Source organism: Brienomyrus brachyistius, chromosome 5 (assembly GCF_023856365.1).
Source record: "Brienomyrus brachyistius isolate T26 chromosome 5, BBRACH_0.4, whole genome shotgun sequence".
Lineage (NCBI taxonomy): Eukaryota > Metazoa > Chordata > Actinopteri > Osteoglossiformes > Mormyridae > Brienomyrus > Brienomyrus brachyistius.
In genome coordinates this window covers 32,969,055-32,989,839 of record NC_064537.1, presented here as the reverse complement: position 1 = coordinate 32,989,839, position 20,785 = coordinate 32,969,055, and the positions used below count along the sequence as shown (strand labels likewise).

General features: G+C 42.1%; 2 protein-coding genes across 4 annotated transcripts in view; one reads left to right on the top strand and one right to left on the bottom strand.

The window, feature by feature from the left end:
* The window catches only part of shisa9a (shisa family member 9a), a 58,666-nt gene extending 53,928 nt beyond the window's left edge, over window positions 1-4,738 (bottom strand). Inside the window, exons 1-2 of one of the 2 annotated variants that reach the window (XM_049015144.1) lie at window positions 3,743-4,738; window positions 1,870-1,994 (exon numbers count right to left, since the gene is read on the bottom strand). In XM_049015144.1, the coding sequence (XP_048871101.1) occupies window positions 1,870-1,994; window positions 3,743-4,257 (640 nt within the window). In that variant the 5' untranslated portion in view covers window positions 4,258-4,738. The remainder of the gene's footprint in view (window positions 1-1,869; window positions 1,995-3,742) is intronic. The other variant, XM_049015143.1, reaches the window with a different exon arrangement.
* Window positions 4,040-20,785, top strand: part of cpped1 (calcineurin-like phosphoesterase domain containing 1) — a 31,061-nt gene continuing 14,315 nt past the window's right edge. The window contains exons 1-2 of one of the 2 annotated variants that reach the window (XM_049015148.1): window positions 4,040-4,181; window positions 9,903-10,121. In XM_049015148.1, the coding sequence (XP_048871105.1) occupies window positions 9,968-10,121 (154 nt within the window). In that variant the 5' untranslated portion in view covers window positions 4,040-4,181; window positions 9,903-9,967. Of the gene's footprint in view, window positions 4,182-6,855; window positions 7,079-9,902; window positions 10,122-20,785 lie in introns of those variants that run through there. The other variant, XM_049015147.1, reaches the window with a different exon arrangement.

The following is a 20,785-nucleotide window of genomic DNA, read 5'->3' as shown; positions in this document are numbered from 1 at the left end:
AGGGACTTTTCTGTAATAATTCCTTTAGGCAATAAACAAATTACAGGATTAGCAAAATTTGCTCCAATCCATCTATAGCAAATTCCTACCAAAACCATCTTGAATCGTAGTCCTGTACCTAAAGTGTAAGACCACTCCCAGGTCCCAAGCCACCTAAAGAGTGCATCTTCAAGCTGCAGGAAAGGGAGGCTGACATAACGACAAGACTATGAAGCAGGCATGACAGGAATGACCAACAAAGATGGGATTTGATTACGCTTTTGCTGATATGATTCATGTCAAGCTTAGCACCCGAAAACAGAGTACATTACCTGCTAAGACTTAATTTTGGAATTACAATTTCTGCAAACAAAGATACGGACCTTAACAAAAATCATTCTCAGACAGGAGAAAATTCAGCTTGAAAATGAAATATCACTAGGTGAAATTACATCGTTAGTTATTTATGGAGAAAATGGATTGAATAATCCGGGCAAAAGCTTATTTGCTTTGCAGTTGGTCATGCATGGAAATGTAATGAGGAAATGTGACTGAACTCAACCACCTGTTAGATATTGACTTGGCAATTTTATTTTATTCTCATAGAAATAATTTGAAAGTTCACGCTTGTAGTTACAGATAAATCTGACCTTAAGACACATAATAAATCAAAAGCCCGTATTTTGCCTGATAAAAGTGACTGTTGATAAACCTCACATTAATCCTCAATGTACAGTAGTAATTTAAAAAGATTTCTGATTTATTTCTGTTTACTCCTTCAATTATTTCAACAAACTAATTCATAGTTTGAAGGCAGAAAATATTCACAATGCCCATAGAATTTGCCCAGTGAAGAATCAAATGTACCGAAGACACAGATGTACAAAGCTTCAGTCGCAAATCGATAATGAAGTTGATTCTCCCAACTGCCTTCAAGCAGGATTTTTTTTTAATTCATTAAAATAATTATTTTCCTCATTCGGTTCACATAACCTCACCCTGAAAGCAGACAAATTCAACATGTGTGTCCTGAGTTCCTGTCGGCTGTGAGTCAAGAAAACCATAAACAAAACTGGACAGTAATTTGTTACCTTTAGTATAAAATACCTCTACAAGATACTCTACGTCATCCTAATTTACATGATAGCTGTGCTTAAAAGAAACCCAGTATGGTTGTCAGAGTGTCAACACATACAGCACGATAAACTGACCAGATGGATAAATACATTTTATATTGCATTGACAGCAGCGAACCAGGGAATAACAACTGGCACCACAACTAAAATGACACACGTGTATCCTTCCAAAACTGTTATATGTTTTTATTTGAAAGTAAATAACTCATCTCCAAGACAAGACCCTTCAGGTCAACACAAACCAGAAATTCACAAACTGCAGAGTGGGCCTGGCCCATCAGTGTCTGTTCATATAACCCAAAGCAGAGGCATCACCCCCGAAGACACACGCTCACTACGATCATCAAAAACAAACATGACAACCTAAAGCAAATTATTAACTTGAAGGCTTAGGCAAGGGCGTAACTTTTGGCTAGAACATTGGGGGGGGGGGGCGGGGGTTGAGTTTTATAGAGCCCTTTTTATAGATCCTGAAGCCCTGAAGGCACACAGCAGCTCGACATCGTGCTGTTGCAGATATCTGATAACTGAACCCTCACCAACTAACACAAAAGGTAGCAGAAGCCTGAGGTCACACCCCCCCCCCCCCTCCCTCCGTGGGCAGGTACTCGGGTCATAATACCGCCCCATCAATATCGCTCTTTGCTTCTGGGCTTCGTAGCGACTCTGCAGTACGAGCTGCTGGTAGAAGCGCTGCAGTACTGCTCAAAGACTCTTAGAAACAGGAACATTCGCAAGCAGCTGCGTGACTTACGGAGGCTGTTAGCCGTCGCTCTAGCCTGAATGTTTTCATAGTGAGGAACGTGCATCCCCAAGCCGTCTTCACGTGGATGCTCTCCAGGGCAGGGACCTTGTTGGTTCATCACATTAGCAAGAGCCCTGAAACAAAACAGGCTCCCTTGGTCAGTCATCACGAGAGCTTCGTAACACACTGGGGACCAGAAAAGTACTTGTCAAACCTTAAATCCCCAGTTCAGTAACAACATTATTATTTTTAGTAGGACAGAACGTCACAAACCTCCTGAAAGATGTAAAATTCTGCATACACTTCATGACAGAGGCTGCTAGTTCATGTGTCCTGGTGAGACACTCTGCAGTTGGTCACTGGCAACAGACCAGTCCACTCCTAACTTCTGTATAGTTAACTGCTATGAACTGTCAGCCAGAAAAGTGAACTTACTAGTACTAACAGTCATAAAGTTACATATTCATTATTCAAGTATATAAAGTTTGTAAAGTGTTTTGCATAGCTTGAATGTACAGTAGGCTACTACACATCCAGTTAGATTAATATAACTACCTACCACTTCCCTACATCCTTCATCAAAACTAAATGTGTAGGAAAAAACAATAGTAAAAGATGTATTTCATTTAAATATATGAAATAAATCAGTGTCCTTACATTAAGATATTAAACACAGTTGAATCGCACTTATTTTGTGAACGCTGGGAATATGCTGCACAAAAAGAAGCAAAAATGGTCTCGCGTAACTAAAACACATTATAGACTTATAAGGTGTGTTCACTACAATTATGCATAAAATAATTTAAACTGTAATGTTGGTGGAGTAGTCCCAGGAGATGTTGCATATATAGGAAATTTCTATGTGCGGGTTGTTGGAGCAGTGTCTGAACTCGCGGAATATCCCGTTAGAATTTCAGCAAACTGGGTTTCTAGTGAATTGTCGCAAATAATATTAGCGCTGACATTGCGTGATCATATTAGTGCCTTGTGTCTTTATCCTTGGGGATTTGCTCTCACCTGTTCATTTTTAAATAGCAGGTTTGATCCAAGCTGCTACTGTTCGGGGGGAAAAAACCGCATGCATTCACGAGAATATAAAAGATTTGCGCGTAAGCTGATGCTACAGTTTGACGTAGAATTCATTGAGCAATAGCTGAGATCTCAGAGTAAACTCGAAGAAGCCATTTCGCCGGGAGCTCCTTAGAAAGTCCGTTCACTTTCGAATACAACTTGTTGTGGCCATTAGCGTGAATGTAAGATTTCTTTGGCTAAAACGTAGCGAAAACTTTTACTAGAGAAGAACTTAAGTGGTCATGAGTAACCTAGCTCTGGAATCCACAAATTAACCTTATAAATTCTGATAATACGAAGAAAGAGGGGATGAAGCTGGGACATCAGACTACCAAAATGTGTTGGCTGGAGGATGTTCTACTTTTTATTCTGACAAATACATTACGAGGAAAGCAAATTTTTAAAGTGAAAACGATATAAGTACTACTCTAGTTATGAAGCTAGGTCACATCTTTGAATAATCGATTGTGTTTAAACGTTGTCACTACCAGATGCATTTAATCATCTTTATTATGCAAGATGCTTCAGACCTTGCATAAACAATATGAAAGTAGCTTAAAAGCAGTTCCCATCATGAGACTGAGCACCTTGAGCATTTTATTTGGAGGAACATGGAATTAAACGTCAGCGTAGATCGCAGAGCTCGTGACTAAACTACATCTTAACTACCGCTGGCTGAGATACATGAGCGTCTAACGCTTGTATGTGTGCATGAGTAAACGGTAACTTGCAGGTTTTACATTTTAAAGGTAGTGCTTTGCACAAAACCAAGCCAAAAACCGAAAGCATTATCATTGTATTAAAAGCCTACCTGGACATATTCTCTCTTTGTGGTCGGTGAGCCTTTTCCAGTCCAAGTTTGGTGAATATCCCAACAAGCGCCATGATGGCCACTACTCCACAAATTATGTAAACAATCAAGTTAGTTTTATCCTTGGTGGGATCATGCCTGGGGTCGTTCTTTTTGAACGGGGTCTGGCCCGTCATCATCCATACAGGAGTGTCGTAGTTTTTGCAGGTTTCTTGATCGAGACGTGAGCTCTCAAAGGCGCAGCAGAAGCGGAAACCACAAGTCCCGCAACAGTACAAATAATTGCCGGTCTTGCAAACGAACGGTGGATCCCACTGGCCCATTACATCGTAATATCCACGGCATCGGTCTTCTGTGTGCGGGGTATGTGGAAAGCTATTGTCCGCTGATCCGTTGGACCCCGAAACCATCACGAATCCATCCAGGTTCTGCTGCCCAGGTTCGCCTCCGGCGTCGCATTCCGCCACCAGAACTTTGACCAAAAAGTAACCAAACAACAACCTCCTGTTTGTCATCCTGTAGTTTTCCCCTTTCGGTTTTCTTTAGAACGAATACAGAAAGGAAGAAAGTAGATGATACAGGTGAAGAGGGTTTGGTATCATAAAAAGTCAAGTACCATATTCCCAGTAGGTACATCACCGCGCTACCCTTAGCATTTTAGATTTTTTTTCTGCTTAAAACTTGAAACGAATGAAGCTTCAATATGATAACTACGTCGTTAAGATAGATCAAAGAAGTATAGGTAGATGCACTTGTGCAAGTTCAGCACGTTTCTGACACATGCATAGACACATACAGGTGTTTAGAGGAGTCCCTCAAGCGTCATTAACCCAGCCCTGACTCCTTTACTACTCCCTGCGCTTCCAGTCATTTTCTCCGCCAGCTTTGGAAAAACGTGCGATCACACGCAGCTCCTCTCTGCGTTTGCACAGATTAAACATCACAACAGATAGGAGAGTGAGGGAACACGATGAGAGGGATGTGGAGTTAGAAAACCCTGCGAGGTAGGGAGGGGGGAGGAGGCATTGAAACAATGAAAAAGCCTCCGTCATACGCTGCGATGTGTTCCGAAAACCCAGATGGTAGCCTAAATTGATAAGTAACAAATGCTTTTATGTTTGTCATAAATCGACCTCGAAGGTCAAACAGCCACCGCTCCTCCCTGGTTTTTCAGCATTGTTATTTTATTGTAGTAAGACATTTTAGTTCTACAAAAACCTTGGTGCGGGGAAAACACGAGTGCAGAGGTAACTTTGAATCATATAATAAATCAATACCAGTTAACACCGAGGGAAAATAAATCATGCTAATTCAAATGTGTTCTTGCGATGCACTCAGTGTCATTTCGGAAAACGTTCTTTTAAAATAAAGTAATTAAATATTCATTGTTGTTGCTGTTAATTGCGTTACAATAATTTTATTAGTGATACCTCATTCAATAATGGGAAACATTTTTCAGTATTTTAAATTGTTACGGAGAATCGCATCCATATTACAGAGCCTCTTCTTTCCCACCTGTATTGTAGTGTACTTGTTTTTTTATCCTTTGGCACTGCCGATTACCTCCGTTATATAGTACTGTGATATGCGCAAGCCGCTTTCCCTCTTCCCGTTTTGCGCATCTTTACCAAAAGTAGTATTGTTGTTGTTCTTATTATTGTTGTTGCTATAAGTAGCAGTAGGTATGTTTTTTTTAACCGTGGGCGTGTCTTTTTGGGATCATTTCGGTAGTTGTATATTCTGTTGTAATTGAAACAAAGAACGAAGCACAAAGATGTGCGTGTAAGTCGGGACGTGTATTGAGATTGTTGCGCAACGTGAGAAACGCCCTTGAACTAAGTTCAAATTTGTTTCCTAAACAATTAATATAAATCTATCAAACAATAAACCAAAAAGAACGATCTATTGAACCCTGGAGGCGTTGGTTAACCTGAGTATGTGAGAGCGGCAACGTTGCCACGTAAAATAAAATATTACTGCGCTTGCTTAGGTCATAAGGCAGAGTATGCATGTCATCTTGGAATGCAGCAGGTGGTGCGGCGTGAGCTGGACTTGAATTATCAAAATAAGCCACATATAATAAATATGATGTATAGCATTTCTATCCTTGAGTCAGCCGCTTGAACATAAAGATTTTAACTTTATAAACTTTTTATAAACTTCATAAGAGGATAAACAGTATTTCTGAGGGAAGTTAATGGTTTCATCAATTTGTTATTTAGGTCTATAGCAATCTCTATTGGGTTTCTCAGGTGACAAGGTGGCTCAGCATTTAGCACTGCATCCTAAACTCATCAATGGCTCTGTGCTTATGGGATTTTTATGTCCGTGTGAGCTTTCATAGATCAGTTGGTGTCGCTGAATTTCTCACAGTGTGCCTGTGTGTCCACATTGGGCTGGTTTCCTGCCTCTTCGCTGTTTCTTTTCATTGTGCCCTATTCTGCTCTAAGTTCCCCCATGATCCTGTATTGGACAAACAATTGGAAGATAGATGGAATGGACTACTACCGTTATCTATATACTCTTTATGTTCTTTAAGGTTTTTCCCCCCATTTTTCTGGATTATCTATATAAGAGTTCAGGCATATCGCCATATTTAACGTAAATATGTCATAATGCACATTTAAATATACATTTCAAGTAATGCATAGCATTGAATCCATATGTCCTATGAAGTTAAATATGTATATACATATTTGATTACTCCTTTACAATACCGAGTATCGGCGGAAGCCATGTGACGCCCTAGGCAACCTTGACCGCCAGCGCCCACTCGTAAGCCGCCCCACCCCGTGTATTTTGTTCATAAATCAAATACTTGTTTCATGGACATAAATGCTTTAACTCACATTAAAATATGCAATATACGCCATATTATCAAATCAGAATAAATGAAGTGCTGTCTGCTGATTCGCGTGTTTGAAACCATACTTTACGGACTACGATGGCCTTTCGGTATAACAAATAGAAAGCAGGGATTTTGTTTAAATATGTGTTGGGAAAAGTTGTGAAGTTGCCTTGGGGTATTGTTTTCATTCATATTCAGTAAATAATTTAAAGCAGAAGTAAAAAATAAAAAGACGTCCGCTTTAAGAGAATACAGGCAGAAACAATACATGATCGATATAATCGATCGATTCACGAGGAAGTCAAAGTGCATCAGGCTGCGACGTTACGCTTAGAAAAGCGGCTGTTCCGCGAAAGATTGACCATAATAAACCAGGACACACACAGGCAGCAAGAAAACAGGGCTTAAATTACAGGCCGAAACTATGGCAACGGAGGAGGATATGTTCCTTAGAGCCAAAGATCGGAGCTACCGCGGGCTGACTGAAGGTACCCGTTTATCATCGCTCGTTTCGCTGGTTTGTGTGTGTTTACGGCATCAAAGTGAAGGGCACGCAAAGCCGGCCGAGTACACGGGAGGTTTACTGATAATTACTCCTATCAGAATATAAATTTAACATAAAGTAATAATCCAATCCCAAAACGTATGGATAATAATGACACTCACTAAAGTGTATCCACCTTAGGCTGTTTCATTAATGACCTGAACATTTCCACAAACCCACTATGTGTCTGAGAGTGTGTGTTTATATGACACACACACACACACACACACACACACACACACACGCTTGCTTCGCTCCGCACGTTTGCACGCTTTATCTCTCCATCCAGCCACGATCCACATTCGGCTTGGTAGCAGAGATCGGGCTCGATCTATGGGGGAGAGAAAATGACCCGAAAGTCACAATCAATACAGCAGATTGTTCCAGAATGGTTAAGGTTACAAAACCCTAACGACCCCGAGACTTAGGACCCCCCGAAGCAGGCCTGGTTATCTTTTCTTAAGGCAGAGGAACATATTCCTTGGCAGTCATGGGATCTGAATATCTTAACCAGTGAAATTCGGAATGGTAAGACAAAGTTTTCTGAAAAGCAATAAGAGCAGACAAGTTACTGTTGTACATTGAAACTTCTTTCCAGCCTTCAATTAAAATATGTGCTTCTTCAGCAGTTAATTAGTTTTAGTTTTCTGTTTAGTGTCTTATTACCAAGAAATTAATTTGAGGTGTGGGATATCTTTTCAAACATGAATTAGTTTTTTTTTTGCTTTTGGGGAAATGCTTTCATCTTGAATTATTGTTTGTATTGTCTGAAAGCACCATCTGCCACCTGAGAAATCTTTTTTTTTTCTTTCTGAAGTTACTTCAGTGCAGCCATACATTTAGTTCCTATATTTACAGCCGACTGCCTGGGGTACTCTGGCCATTTTTCTCTGTTGATGTTTATAATGTTTTCTGAAAGTAGTTCACATGCTCCTCCAGGGATTTTACTTTTTACCAAAATCCAACATTTCAAGAGTAAGGAAGGACCCAAACTCTAGAAACAAGGGCAGTTTGTTAAAAATGACAGTCTTGTCTATATTACACATTTGTTTCTTTGATCTGAAAACACAATGACATCGTTGTCGGACTTCACTGGTAAACCACAATAACTCCCTCCTTGTCACTAATTTAGGCAGTTCTTAAACTATCATAACTCGCATATTATTCAAAATAATGTCATTTAGTTTAATAGTTAATGTGGTTTGTCATTTAATACCATATGGTTGAAATAAATAAACAAACAAACTGGCAGTCTGTCCAGGGTGTCCCCCTGCCTTGTTCACTACACTGCCTATAATAGGCTCAAGTCCACTCCCCCATTGGATGGATGGATAGAAGGATGGATGGACAGGAATACAAACCTTTTTGTCTGCAGAAAGTAGGACACTGAAACCATGTGCTTGTTACCCTGAAGTTAAGCAGCAATAGCTTGCCCGAGTAGCAGGTTGGGAGACACCCAACTGCTGTTGGTACACCTTTGTAGGGTGGGAAGGCAGAGCTCTTTGTACCTTGTTTTCTCACTGACTAAAAAAGGCCTGCAGTATTTGCGAAGCCACCTCATGCAGAAACTGGAATCTGATGCCTTTTAGGTTGAAAAATAGCACCCGGCACATGGGATCAATAGTCCAGCTCTCTGCACAGTGTGAAGGAAGGTGGGACGCCTGCACAGCCTTCGTTCAGTTTAAAGGAGAAGCCCCTATGGAATAAGCCAAGCCCTGGTGTCTCTGCTCGACATTCTCACTGCTCCTGTTTTAACAAAGCCCCGTTGAGGATGTTAATCATGCAATATTGACAGAATGTTGCTGTCCAAACAAAACACTTAAACTCTCTCCATTCCAGTCACTGAACCGAGTCGCGGATAGAAACAGTGGTAGTTTTTAACCTTGCCTTTTGTTCTTTTTTAGGTTATTGTTAGAATTTAGAAATTGGATTAGATTTTTTTAGAATACATTTATTTCTATCAAGATGCTATTTTAGAATAGTGACTACAGAAGATTCATGGATTGTATTTATTCAGTCATTTTTCCACATGATTGCCAAATAAAATGCATATAAATGATAGTAATCTGTAAATTTCGATCACAGTTAGTGCACCAGTCTAGCGCTAATCACGGTATTGCCAGTTATCAAAGTCCATTGACTGCTGTGTGGTGTTTCTGCTGTAAAAAGCTTTAATCTCCTTTCAGCCGCGGAGCAATGTTCTGAAATTCTCGAGTGCATCTTGAGTAAGTCAAAACACAATTAAAAACCTGTGAAAAGATTAAGTACCTTGATGTCTTGTGAGTTGGGGCATGTTTTTGATGAGGAGAGCTTTAAGATTTTAAAATGCTGACTACATTCAGATTCGTTCAGGGAAAAACCGGAATCCTCATTCCATTTCCCTTCTCGCATAATGAAAAAATAAAGGCGGAAATGACCAGGGGACGTTTGGTTCCTTTAATGCTTTTCACTGTAACCGCTGTAACAATAAGCTAGTTTATTAAGATAAATGTTTGTTTATTGCTGAAATCAACAGACTGGTATCATCTTACTTAATTTTACTTAGCAGGTGCCTTTCAAAAAAGCAACATACAAATGAGAGAGCAGAGTCACTCAGTACCGGGAGCAGTTGGGGTTAAGGGCCCAGCGATGACATGGTTATTTTGCTGGTAATGGGATTTGAACCTGCAACCTTCTGCACCCTAACTTAGAAAGCCACCATCTGAAGTGTAGTTTGCCTTGTGTTTTTTAATAAGTATTCATCACTGAGGCTGCTCTTCTCCCCCCAGACGAAGAGAAAAAGTGGAATGGCCCCTTCTACTTCATCCAGGCTGCCGACCCTCAGCTGGGCTTGATGAAAGCCTGGAAGATGGGAGACTGCGACGGTGGGGGGGATGAGTGGGACGACGAGGTGCGCCTCACAAGGCAGCTGGTGCAGGCCGTCAACAGACTGCAGCCCCGGCCGCGCTTCATGGTGCTTTGTGGGGACCTGGTCCACGCCATGCCGGGTAGGCCTGTAGCACCTCACCCCTCTGTAAGCTTATGGTTAGGAATCTGTGGGCCAGGGGTTGCAGATAGTTAGGGTTATGCAGGCTTCTGCCCATTTTTTCATCCTTGCTCCCTGATATTATATAATGTTATCTAACCTCGTTCTCTTAACACAAGGGTGGCCAGTGTTACTCAGAGCTGCAGCTCCCTAATTAGATTACTAATTAGAGTCCTCACACTTGGGTGTGAACAGCTGACCTACAGGTTATCCCCAAAAGCCGCATACACACCGGCCCTTTGCGGATAAGATTGGCCCCCCCTTTCGTAACATGTCCCCTATAGGTGAGTCTTATGTTCCAATAAGTCATATTATGAAGCAGCAGAAAATCTCCTTTGAGAATTTGTGATGGTCCCAAGACGTGTCCTAGGCTTCCCAGTAATGTCATAAAATCTTTGAAACTGGAGCTTCTTCTCCACTGTCTTTTAGGTACAGACTTGCTGTATTGTATCTGCTTTAATGATGCCAGATCGCTTGCATGTAAAGTGGATCAGATTTTGTGCTCTCTCCTCCTTATCAATACTGTGTTGCAGTAAGCAACCGGTAACCCAGTGACTGCATATCAATTGCTGCTCACAGGAGTGCTGTACACATGCTCTGCTCCGTATTAACAAGCTTTGACAGTTACTCACTGTATTACAGCATTGTTTGATTCTTTACTAGATTTACAGGCTGTTTGTGGTCTTGTTAATATTATGTGCTAGAGTAAAAAAAAAAAAAAAAACACATTTAACCCTTGAACAAAACTTCTGTAAAGAAACTAAAAGTGATTTAAATGAATCCCAGGTAATGTGCAGTAAATTGAAAAATCATACCACGCTTTAGTGCACATTTTTTAACCTTCCCCCTACAAAGAGAATTGGCCTTTTTTAAATCTTGATTTGTGTCTAGCTGTAGTGAAAATGTTCAATATCAGTCATATCTCATTTTTGTAAGAAACATATGCACTGTATATATACATGGGCTGTTACTTTCTTATCTGGCAATTCTACAATAATATGGGCAATAACAAAAAACAAGCTTAGTCCCCATTCACCCCCCCCCCCCCAATCAGTCATTAAACTTTTTATTTTTTTTCTCAGATTAGTTTGACTGGAGGGGAAAATATACTGGGGAGTTTGAATAAATATTGTCCTGTATACAAGGAATATCAATTCTTTTCAAATGATTGTTGAGTGTGGGCTCTGGGGCAACCAGATGTATTAATTATGTCGCAGATTCTCTTTATATTATGGATGCATTTTCGGTAGAGTGCCTTCCATGAGGGTTGCCTTTTGGGCAAAGGGGGGACACTTGGGGAGGGGGGGGGAAGCATGCAGTTTACAGTGGTTTTTGGGTTTGCTGGCCTCGTATTGCTGTTAAGCATGTCGGTACTGTGGGATACCCAGGGCCACGCAAAGGCATGACCGAGCCCCTGAAAGACTCTACCGAACAGATGACCACAGCATTTCTCTCAGACGCTCCCTAGTATCTTGGCCACAGAAAGTCATCCCCTTTCTCCTCCCTTATGGGGATACCAGAATCGGGGCTGGACTCCCAAACAGAGACACCTGGGATCCCTGAATCTGACCGTAACCCCATAAAATAAAGTCATTTCTAAGCGTGCCTTTGTTTTGAATGAGCGGTGCACGTGCGGCCCGGCAAGGCTCTCCAGGCTTCCTCATTTGGTTTGCGGACACATATTTTCCAGCTTAGGCACAGGTCTGAAGGCTGGAGCACTTGCTGATTCGCATGTCACGCTTTCACAGCGTAGTCATTCTCTCTGACGAAGCGTGCCTGTTTGTTTCCTTTGAAGCATTTTTGTTGAACGAAATTGGAGGGGAACAGAAGAAGCCGTCCGTCCAAAGCGGAGCCTCTTTGGCTCTCTTATTAGTGCAGTGGGAAACTAATTTGCCTAATTGCTTCCAACTTATCAGTAAATGTCTATAGAGCTGAGAAAAATGGATCTTTATTCCAGTGAAATGGAAATGAAGCAATGCCCTGTGCAGACAGCAGTCAGACGATAGGTCAGGAACCAGAGACTATTTGAAAGTGGTCGAGATGCCTTTACCATTGTGTCCCACTGCTGAATTATATGGAATTATTCAATGATATGGGTTATTTTCTTGATCCAGTACTGCTTGTACCAGGACATTCATTGGAAGCTCAGCCTAGCTACACTTATGCCTAGTTGACTCCTTAGCAGCCTGTATGTTTGCAAAGTATTGCTTACCTCACTTGTATGTAGCTCTGGATGGAAGCATCTGCTAAATAAAATAATTAATTTAGCATATTAGGAGCAGAGCCAGCCCTCCGCAAAGCTGTCTTGAGCGTCACACGGGGATCGAAATCACTAGACGTGCTGACGTAAGGGGCCGGTGCTGACGTAAGGGGCCGGGGCTGACGTAAGGGACCGGTGCTGACGTAAGGGGCCGGTGCTGACGTAAGGGGCCGGGGCTGACGTAAGGGGCCGGTGCTGACGTAAGGGGCCGGTGCTGACGTAAGGGGCCGGTGCAGACGGCGAGTCCGCTGTCTGTGTACAGCATGCTAAAGTACGGGGCTGCTCTTGCCCACTCTGCTAACAAGTAGCTTTTTAATAGATTATAATAAGCTCAGGCAGGACCTGCTCACCATACACTAAGCAAGTCAAGTATTTGAGAGGCACGTTAAAAATATGCACCTTCTCTTAAGTGGACCAGACAGCTCTGAATTCATTCATAAAACCGTAAGAAATAACATACATTTAAATTGCAATTTGTTTTTTTATTGTATCGACCATGAATACGTTACAATGAGGGTGATAATTGTTGTTACTGACAAAGCATTCGCACCCTCACACCAAGTTCAGTGGTATGTTCACGCTGATGCTTTCCTACTGATAAATCATACTGTTGGTACGTTTGAGGACGACAAATAAATCCTTTATTGGCCATTTGCGCAAGTACAAATAGAGGCAGAGTGGAATTTGTCTCTTCACCTAGCCCAGGGGTGGCCGATCTTATCCGCAACGGGCTGCTATGAGTAGCACTTGGGGACCGCAATGCGACCATAGTTTGCCGCAGTCCCACCCACTGCCGTAAAAATACCATACGTGAATCTGCTGTTCTCTGCTCACACATGATCAAAATGTATCATTTTTGCTCTGAGCTCGTAGCACAGCGACGCTGAGTGGCATACCCAAGCCAGATCGTGGAAACACACTGTTCACCTTACGACTGAAGCCCATCTATGAATTTGCTTGCTTATTGTACTGCTGCCTTGTGGCTTCACAGCCCCGAGGTTGCGGATCTAAGTTCAACCCCGTTTTGGTCCTGCTCTTGTCCTTGATTTTCCTCTGAGTCTTTGCAGGGCCTTCTGCTTTGAGCTGATTCACAGTGCCCTGACACACCCTACCCAGGTGTATACTGCTGTCAGGTTTTCAGGGTGGCCTCCAAGACCAGTTGGAAAAGTCCATTTTGATAATGGAAGGGGTTGATGAGGTGATTTTAATGGTGTTTAGCAGATGTTTTCAGCTGGGGTGCTGTGCAGAGGCTCCCAGTCCACGCAATAGCAGGCCTGCCCACTAGCATCTAAATAAGGGCTTCTGGCAGCAAGCCGTTTTCTGTTTCCTCGCTTCCATTTTCTGTGCCCTGCTGTCTCACGGTAAACAAAGGCTTCCATCGGGGGCTGTATAAAACTTACTCTGGTCAGGTGCGTGGAGGATGGAATGGGGGATTTCATTTTTTCAATTCAGTTTTATTTGTACTGTGCATTTCCACAACATTACATTGTCTCAAAGCGCTATATGTTATCCCTGCCCAAAGCCCGCGAGAGAGCAAGTCAGAGGCGACGGTGGCAAGGAAAAACTCCCTAGAAGGAAGAAGCCTTGGGAGGGACCAGACCCAAAGGGGGAGCCCATCCTCCAGGGGCTGGCAGAGGAAGTCAAATGAACATATTTGGGTATGGGTTTGACGAAACGGTAGAAAGGAAGTGATGGATGCCCATTCCATCTCCAACGCAGGGAGAAGAGACTGGTGTCAGGTCTTGAAGGACACCAATCACAGAGATCAGAATGTGTGATCTGGGCCAGGAGGAAATGACAGAAACCAGGAGCCCAGGCCACTGAACGTTCTCCTCGTCCAATTTTAAAATATAACTCAGGAATATGTATTTAGTTTTGCCTTTGTTCATTTTTAAAACTAAACATTAATACTCCTGCTCTGTGTTTCCATGCATGCTAAGCAGCTAACCTGAGCTTGGGATTTGCAAACCGTCTGTCTAATGACCTTAATGCTCATAGCAAACTTATTGCTCGGCCCACTGAAGACATTTCAATTTTCCCCACAGAAAGCCTCTGCAGCTTGCTGGTGAATGTATAAATCGCACGCATATACAAATTATAGCTGTTCATCTTTGAAAAGATAGTAGAGCCATATTTATGTGAAGAGGTAAAGGAAGGGAATCGTTGCTAATCTTTATTGTGTTCCGTCCAGCTGTGAACAATAATTCAAGCAGAATATTTCACTTTAGTGCAAATGAAATGCTGAAGAAAGGTAAAACATTGCCTAAGGTAACTGTACGGAACAATCTTCTTCCCGAAAAACATACCAAACGGTTTAATTTTAATAGCGAAATGGCGGCATCCTGCACCTGATGAAAGTGATGAACATTTCTGAATCTGAGCAGTTGTATGTCATGGTCTGAGCATTTTTGTCTTTAGTACTCATGAGGTACAATGTGTTTACAGCCCGTGAAGAGTTTTTGTGTATGGTTCAGCCGCAGGAAAATGCCGAACACCAACATTCCTTAGGCAATGGAGAAGCATCCCTTCACAGTGTCTTTTATGGTAACGGTGTCTCTACATCAGAGGCCATACAGCATGATTTTTCTGATATACTTCTACAGCCAGTCATTTCTATTTCTTATACATATTTTTTTTTCAGGATATTGCTGTAGTGCACTGACAGGTTATAACTTATAGAAGTCTTAAAGCCCAGCAATGCTATCATAAAAAATGTGTTGAAATTGAAACGCTAACAGCGATGTTCTCAGGGGTTTGCACAGTCCCAGAAAGTACAGAAATCCGAGGCTGCATTGGGCCAGTGGGAGGCGACGTTTGCCCGTTCCCTCTTTAAATGGATGCATCTAAAAAAATAAGAGGCAGTACTGTTCTTTTGCAAAGCACTTCTGCATAATTAGCTTTGAATAAGCAAGTTTTCCAGATCTGAAGAAGTCTACGAAACCTCGGCTGGAAAGGTTGTTGTAGTCATTTTTTTTTTTTAATCCCTCATCAACACTGAAGTATTTTTTTATTGGATGATACAGAATGTGTGGGCGTGGTCATTGCTGCTGTTCGGGTTAAAGACAGTTGTGTGTCAAAGATGGGTGCTGGTCATCTCCGCTGTTTTCTGGGTAAGGGGTAGGCTAAAGTAAATGGGATGATGAGTGGGGTGTCTGAAGCAGTCCCTGACGGAGCCCCTGGATATGAATGGTACAGTAATTACAGTGTGAGATAATCACTGCAAAGACTAATTAGAGCAGCAAGGAGGTGATGGGTGCTATGTTTACCTTCCCTGCTCTCTGTGTTCAATAAAGGAGCAAAGCCGGCTTCAGTCACGTCAAACCCGGCTCCCCGTGTCTCCCCAGAAGTCTGCCCGGCATAACCAACCCCCCCCACCCCACGTTAGGACATCTTTTCAGTTGGATGCTTGCTTGTTCTTTTCATCTGCTCTATCCATTCTCGGTTTTCGAGGGCCAGGTTAAGTCCTTGCCGCGGAGGACACGTGCGAGCAAGGGGAATGGTTACGGCAACTGTCCGCGATTCCAGGAATGAAACTGAATTGAATGAGGCAGTAATGGTCCGTCAGAAGGGCTGTGAAAGACTGAAGTGAAGATAAAAACACCTTAAGCGGTTCTTGTACGTTTTATGAACATATTGGGGAATAGTGAAGTGGTCAGGCAGAGAGACGAATGACGAGCCGGTGATGTGTTTAGTGGTAAATTGCTGTTAAACATGTGAGTGATAAATAATTCTCTGGTACATGCCGCTAGATATTCATGGGAAATAAAGAGTAGGCCGACACCTCTCATGGTGAGGAGTAGCCTGCAGACGCTGAGCTGAATCAGCAGTGAAAGGAGCCTCCGTGTTCAGGAGGGAAACGATATTGCGACTGAATGGTGCATACTCTGTGCGGTGAAAGGTTACTGTTCTTGTTGGCCTGGTTATTGATCCCTCATGGACATCATTATCACTATAATGTGATTGAGAAAACTTGATCTTTCACATGTCAACAACTACGCTGCCCTACAAAGGCAAAACACAATAACCGCACTGATATTTACAAAAGGGTTTTGCCTTGGTTGTGGTATGGATATTGTAGTTACTGTAATTTCTGCATTCTGTTTTCTTCAAAACCAAGCTCAGTTGAACTAAGATATTTTGTCATAATATAAAATGGAGCATCAGAGAATTACGGATTACCCTCATAACTCATTTTTGATTAAATATGCAGTTACTGCGTTCTGCCTTTCAAGGTCAGAATGTGTGAAATGTGCCGTGATTGGTGGGGCGAAACTGCTTTGCGGCATATCGAAATGTGTGTTTGCCGCCCTCGTGAAAACCCACGTTGGCCGTGCCCTCTTTCGGGGTGTTTAATTTATACCTGCCCCGCTGTTGGGGGTTTGCCGTGGGAACAAGGCAGCGGGTGGTGCCACGTTAATTACGAAGCTCTTTGCTGTATCAGCTCGGGCATCAGTGTGTTTGTTGTAAGGCTTGGTTCCTCCCTAGAATAAGAAGAGAGCTGTGTGTGGGCGTGCTGACCAGCTTCTTTGGAAAGCGCTCTATTGGCCGCATATAATTATTGCGGCATATCGGAAGGACCATTGTCTGCTCTGTGTTTATTTTGCAAATGTCTGCTTGACTAATGTTTTTTTTTTTTTCCTCCTGCGTTTGTGTCAATAGGGCTGTGAAGTCTGCTGGTTCTTTGTGTCCCAACACTCGAGTGATTCTATACTGGCGTCGCTTTGGCTGGGAATTCCGCCGCTTGGCGAGAAAATGGCATCACCCAGCCTTTGCAGGTGTGAGTAATTTACTGATCGGGCCACTTTCCAGTCAGCAGGTAATTTTCACTGCAAAAAAATGTGGGTGATGTACTGTTCTGTCGAAACAAAGTATTTTGACTGATGAGTGGAATATAACCCAGGCTCCTGGCCATCCTACGGCAATGGTGACCACCTTGGAAGTTTCACAACAGCAGACATGGAACCCATCTGTGAAATCCTTCATGTTGATATTGTTATGCAGATATAACTATACGACTATCATTCATTCATCTTCTAACTGCTCATCCTGGTCAAAATCATTATAGGCATAAGTTTAGCTTTACTGCTTGTCTTTGGACTGCAGGAGACACCTGGAGCTCTTACATATGTACTTACTTATACCGACAGGATGGGTGAGGCATGACTGACTTTCATGTCACATTTCATTCATTCTGGTCTTGAAAGGTAGAACACAGTAACTGGTACTTGTGCTTTTACTATATATGCAGGCATTTCAGTAATGGACAAAATGAAGAGCTGTTTGTTGCTTGCATTTGGGAAGCACACAGAATGTTATAGACTTAGAAAAAAATTAAGGATAAATTTATGATAATATAAAAATGCTTATCAACGTTTCGCGAATTATTTTTTTTTCTTTTCAAATATGTAAACGAACTGTCCTTCAAATGAATTCGTTGATCTTTTCTTGTTATGTATAAGCAAATGAGAGAGAGAAACATTGGAGCCACATCTGTTTTGGTGAGTCCCTGCGGTCTTTAAAGTAACAGAAAGACCTTAATTTGTCTGCAGAGTTCTGTGTGCATTGCTGATAGGAAAATTGAGCTCAGAAAACCAATCATTAAAAGGTATGAACAGAAGTTTCAGGCTGTTAATAGTCGGTGCCACGTTGAGAGTGACGTGTGAAAACTGCACATCATTCTTGTGTCAGACTTGATGTTGACCCGGTCAGGGCTTTGTGGAGTACACAAGTACAGACCAGTTTGTCTCAGAATGTAGCGTATTAAGCTGTTGTGGAATTGAAGGGAACTGAGAAACGTTCTGCCATTGGCAGGACTGGTCAGGCTCACGAAAGTGCAGTGAGGATTGAGCGAAACACCATTTAAGCCACGTGGCTTTGGAGCCCGTTAGCTGTGACAGAGGAGGGCCGTTTATCTAAGTGGGGGGGGGTATTTGTGGGGAAAGCTGAGGACCACTGTGGCCAGCTGTGGGGGTTGGGTGGGGGGCAGGGTGTTCTAGTGATACAAGAGTATTCAGCTTGCCAATCATAGTAAGATAACTGACGAATGGACACCAGGCCCTGTTAAACATTTCTGCTTACTGTAGAAAGGGGAACAGATTTTCAGTTCCTGTGCACACTGCATAATCCCATATTGGTGTAAATAATCTGTTCATTTTCAGTTGGCAGCAGCTGGATGTGTGCTGAGATTTTAGCCATTAATATCTGTGTAACTCTATGTAGGTGCTCGGATATCTATTTGCACCGAACCAAGCAGGTATGTTAATGCGGTGCCATGTGATATTCTTCCGTGTGTCTTTGCCTGCGTCTGACTGCCTTCTGAGGTGCATCCCGTCGTCGTTCCTGCAGTTTCCTTGTCTTCTCCCTCTCTTTGGCCTTGACATGGTTGTTCGCGTCTTCTGTGCTCATTTTGAACTGTTGGTGCTCCTGAAGTTTAAAGATGAGGACTTTTCTGGTGCTCAGTGCAAAAAAATCTGCTTTTATGCTCGTGTAAAATGTGCAGGTGGGATTGTTCCCATAATTTTTTATTCTGCAAAATAAATAATGAAACGGTGTTTTTGTGAATAACGTTTGTGAAATCCCTTAACATCCAATTTTGGAAGTGTTACCCAAACAAAATCCTCCTCATGCATATTGATATACTTACATATTGCTTTATATTCAGGACATTTGTTTTTAATCCATTTCTGCTTTACAAAAAACATAACAATAGGGTTAGGGTTTGTCTTGATGAGACTCTGTCATCATTACTGTGCCCTTAACATTTTTTGAAGGGGACCCTAAACCAGTAGATTATCATGGTATTTCTATATTTATGTCCATCACCGTAACCAAAGTTAAACTGTGACGTGCTTTATCAGAAATCTGGCACTTTCTGTAAATCAGATGTAGGGTGAATCCACTGAAGGTTTTTTTTTCCCCTGTCCTTCTTGAATTGCTTAGAAATGAACACACTGGATTGTATGCGGTTCTGTTGCCTTGTTTGGAATGCTGATCCACTTTCGGGTGGGGGGGGGGGTGTCTGACATTAGGGGCTCTGGAAGCTGAATTCTGCAACACTGAGGTTCACCTTGCTGAATGATAAAAGCCTTTCCCCCAAAAGCAGGCGTACAGAAGCACCATCTGAGGCTCGACTTACGAGCTGTAAATGCAGTCGAATGGGGATCACATATAAAGCATATCTTTATTACCATTTCCTAAAGGCACAGGAAAGCTGTTCGATCGGCGTGTTTCAAAGGGAGCTTAGCGAGCCGCTCTTGAGATGAAGTAGTGCACTTGTGCTTTTTCCTTTTCGCAGCTTTGAGGTAAACTGCCCGAGCTGCAATTAACTTAATCCCTTCTTTGAAGGAAGCTGGTCGTCTTATTGAAATGTTAATGTCCTTTTGATATGATACATTTTTGAATTTTCTTCCATCGCAGTCTAGCAGGCTTCATTTTTTATCAGTATACAAACATTACGCCTAAAGATTATTGCAGTATATCTTTAGAGCTTCAGGAAGGGCTAGACCTGTGTCACAAGCTACTCTGTGTTTTCTTTTCACCACAATTCTTTCCAAAGCCATCTCAATTAATGCAAGGTCATCTGTGCAGTTTGTGCTTCTGCGTTAGACTGATGCGTAGCGAAAGTGCTGTCTGTTGATTGGAAACCTCTGAACATCTAAGTGTCAACACGCATCATTGCTGTCGGAATCCATGACATTCAGCCACATTAGTCGACATGCTCCTAACAATCATTTCCCATCAACAATCCACAGGCCAGCTTGAATCTTGTCCAAAATGTCGAAGCTTTTATGACTTGGAGGGCTATGATGGACTTGTGTCGGGGAAGTGAATTTGATCCCTAGAGCTTTAGCTGTACTTAATGGCTTTTGGTTATCGGATTTTTTAGATATTTTTTCATAGTGTGGTGGAGACATTGCATGAATACAGTATAAGCATGATGTTAAATGTAAATAAAACACTGATTGGTCCGTGTGGTAGCATTCATTTTTTTGTGGGAGTGAAGACAGCATACATCCCAAGTATACTTACATCACTGATTGAAACTGAAGTGATGTTTATATCTAGCATTAAATAACCCACCCAAAGCATCTTAGCAGCAGATCTACAGAACTGCTCAGTATGGCTGCCAATTTCAGTAACCTACATTCAATGTATCCGTACTTTACAAGTTAAAAGTAGTATAGACACTAACTATAAAAGGAAACGTATAAAAAGTGACTTTGTAGCAGTTTGACATTCTTCCAACTTTGTCTACAGGAGATTTCCAGCTGCAAAAATATAATCAGGACTCCATAAATGGATACTTTGTTAGATGTTTGTATTTTGTTCTTTTTCAATCGCATGGTTTAAGAATTTGTGCACCGTGG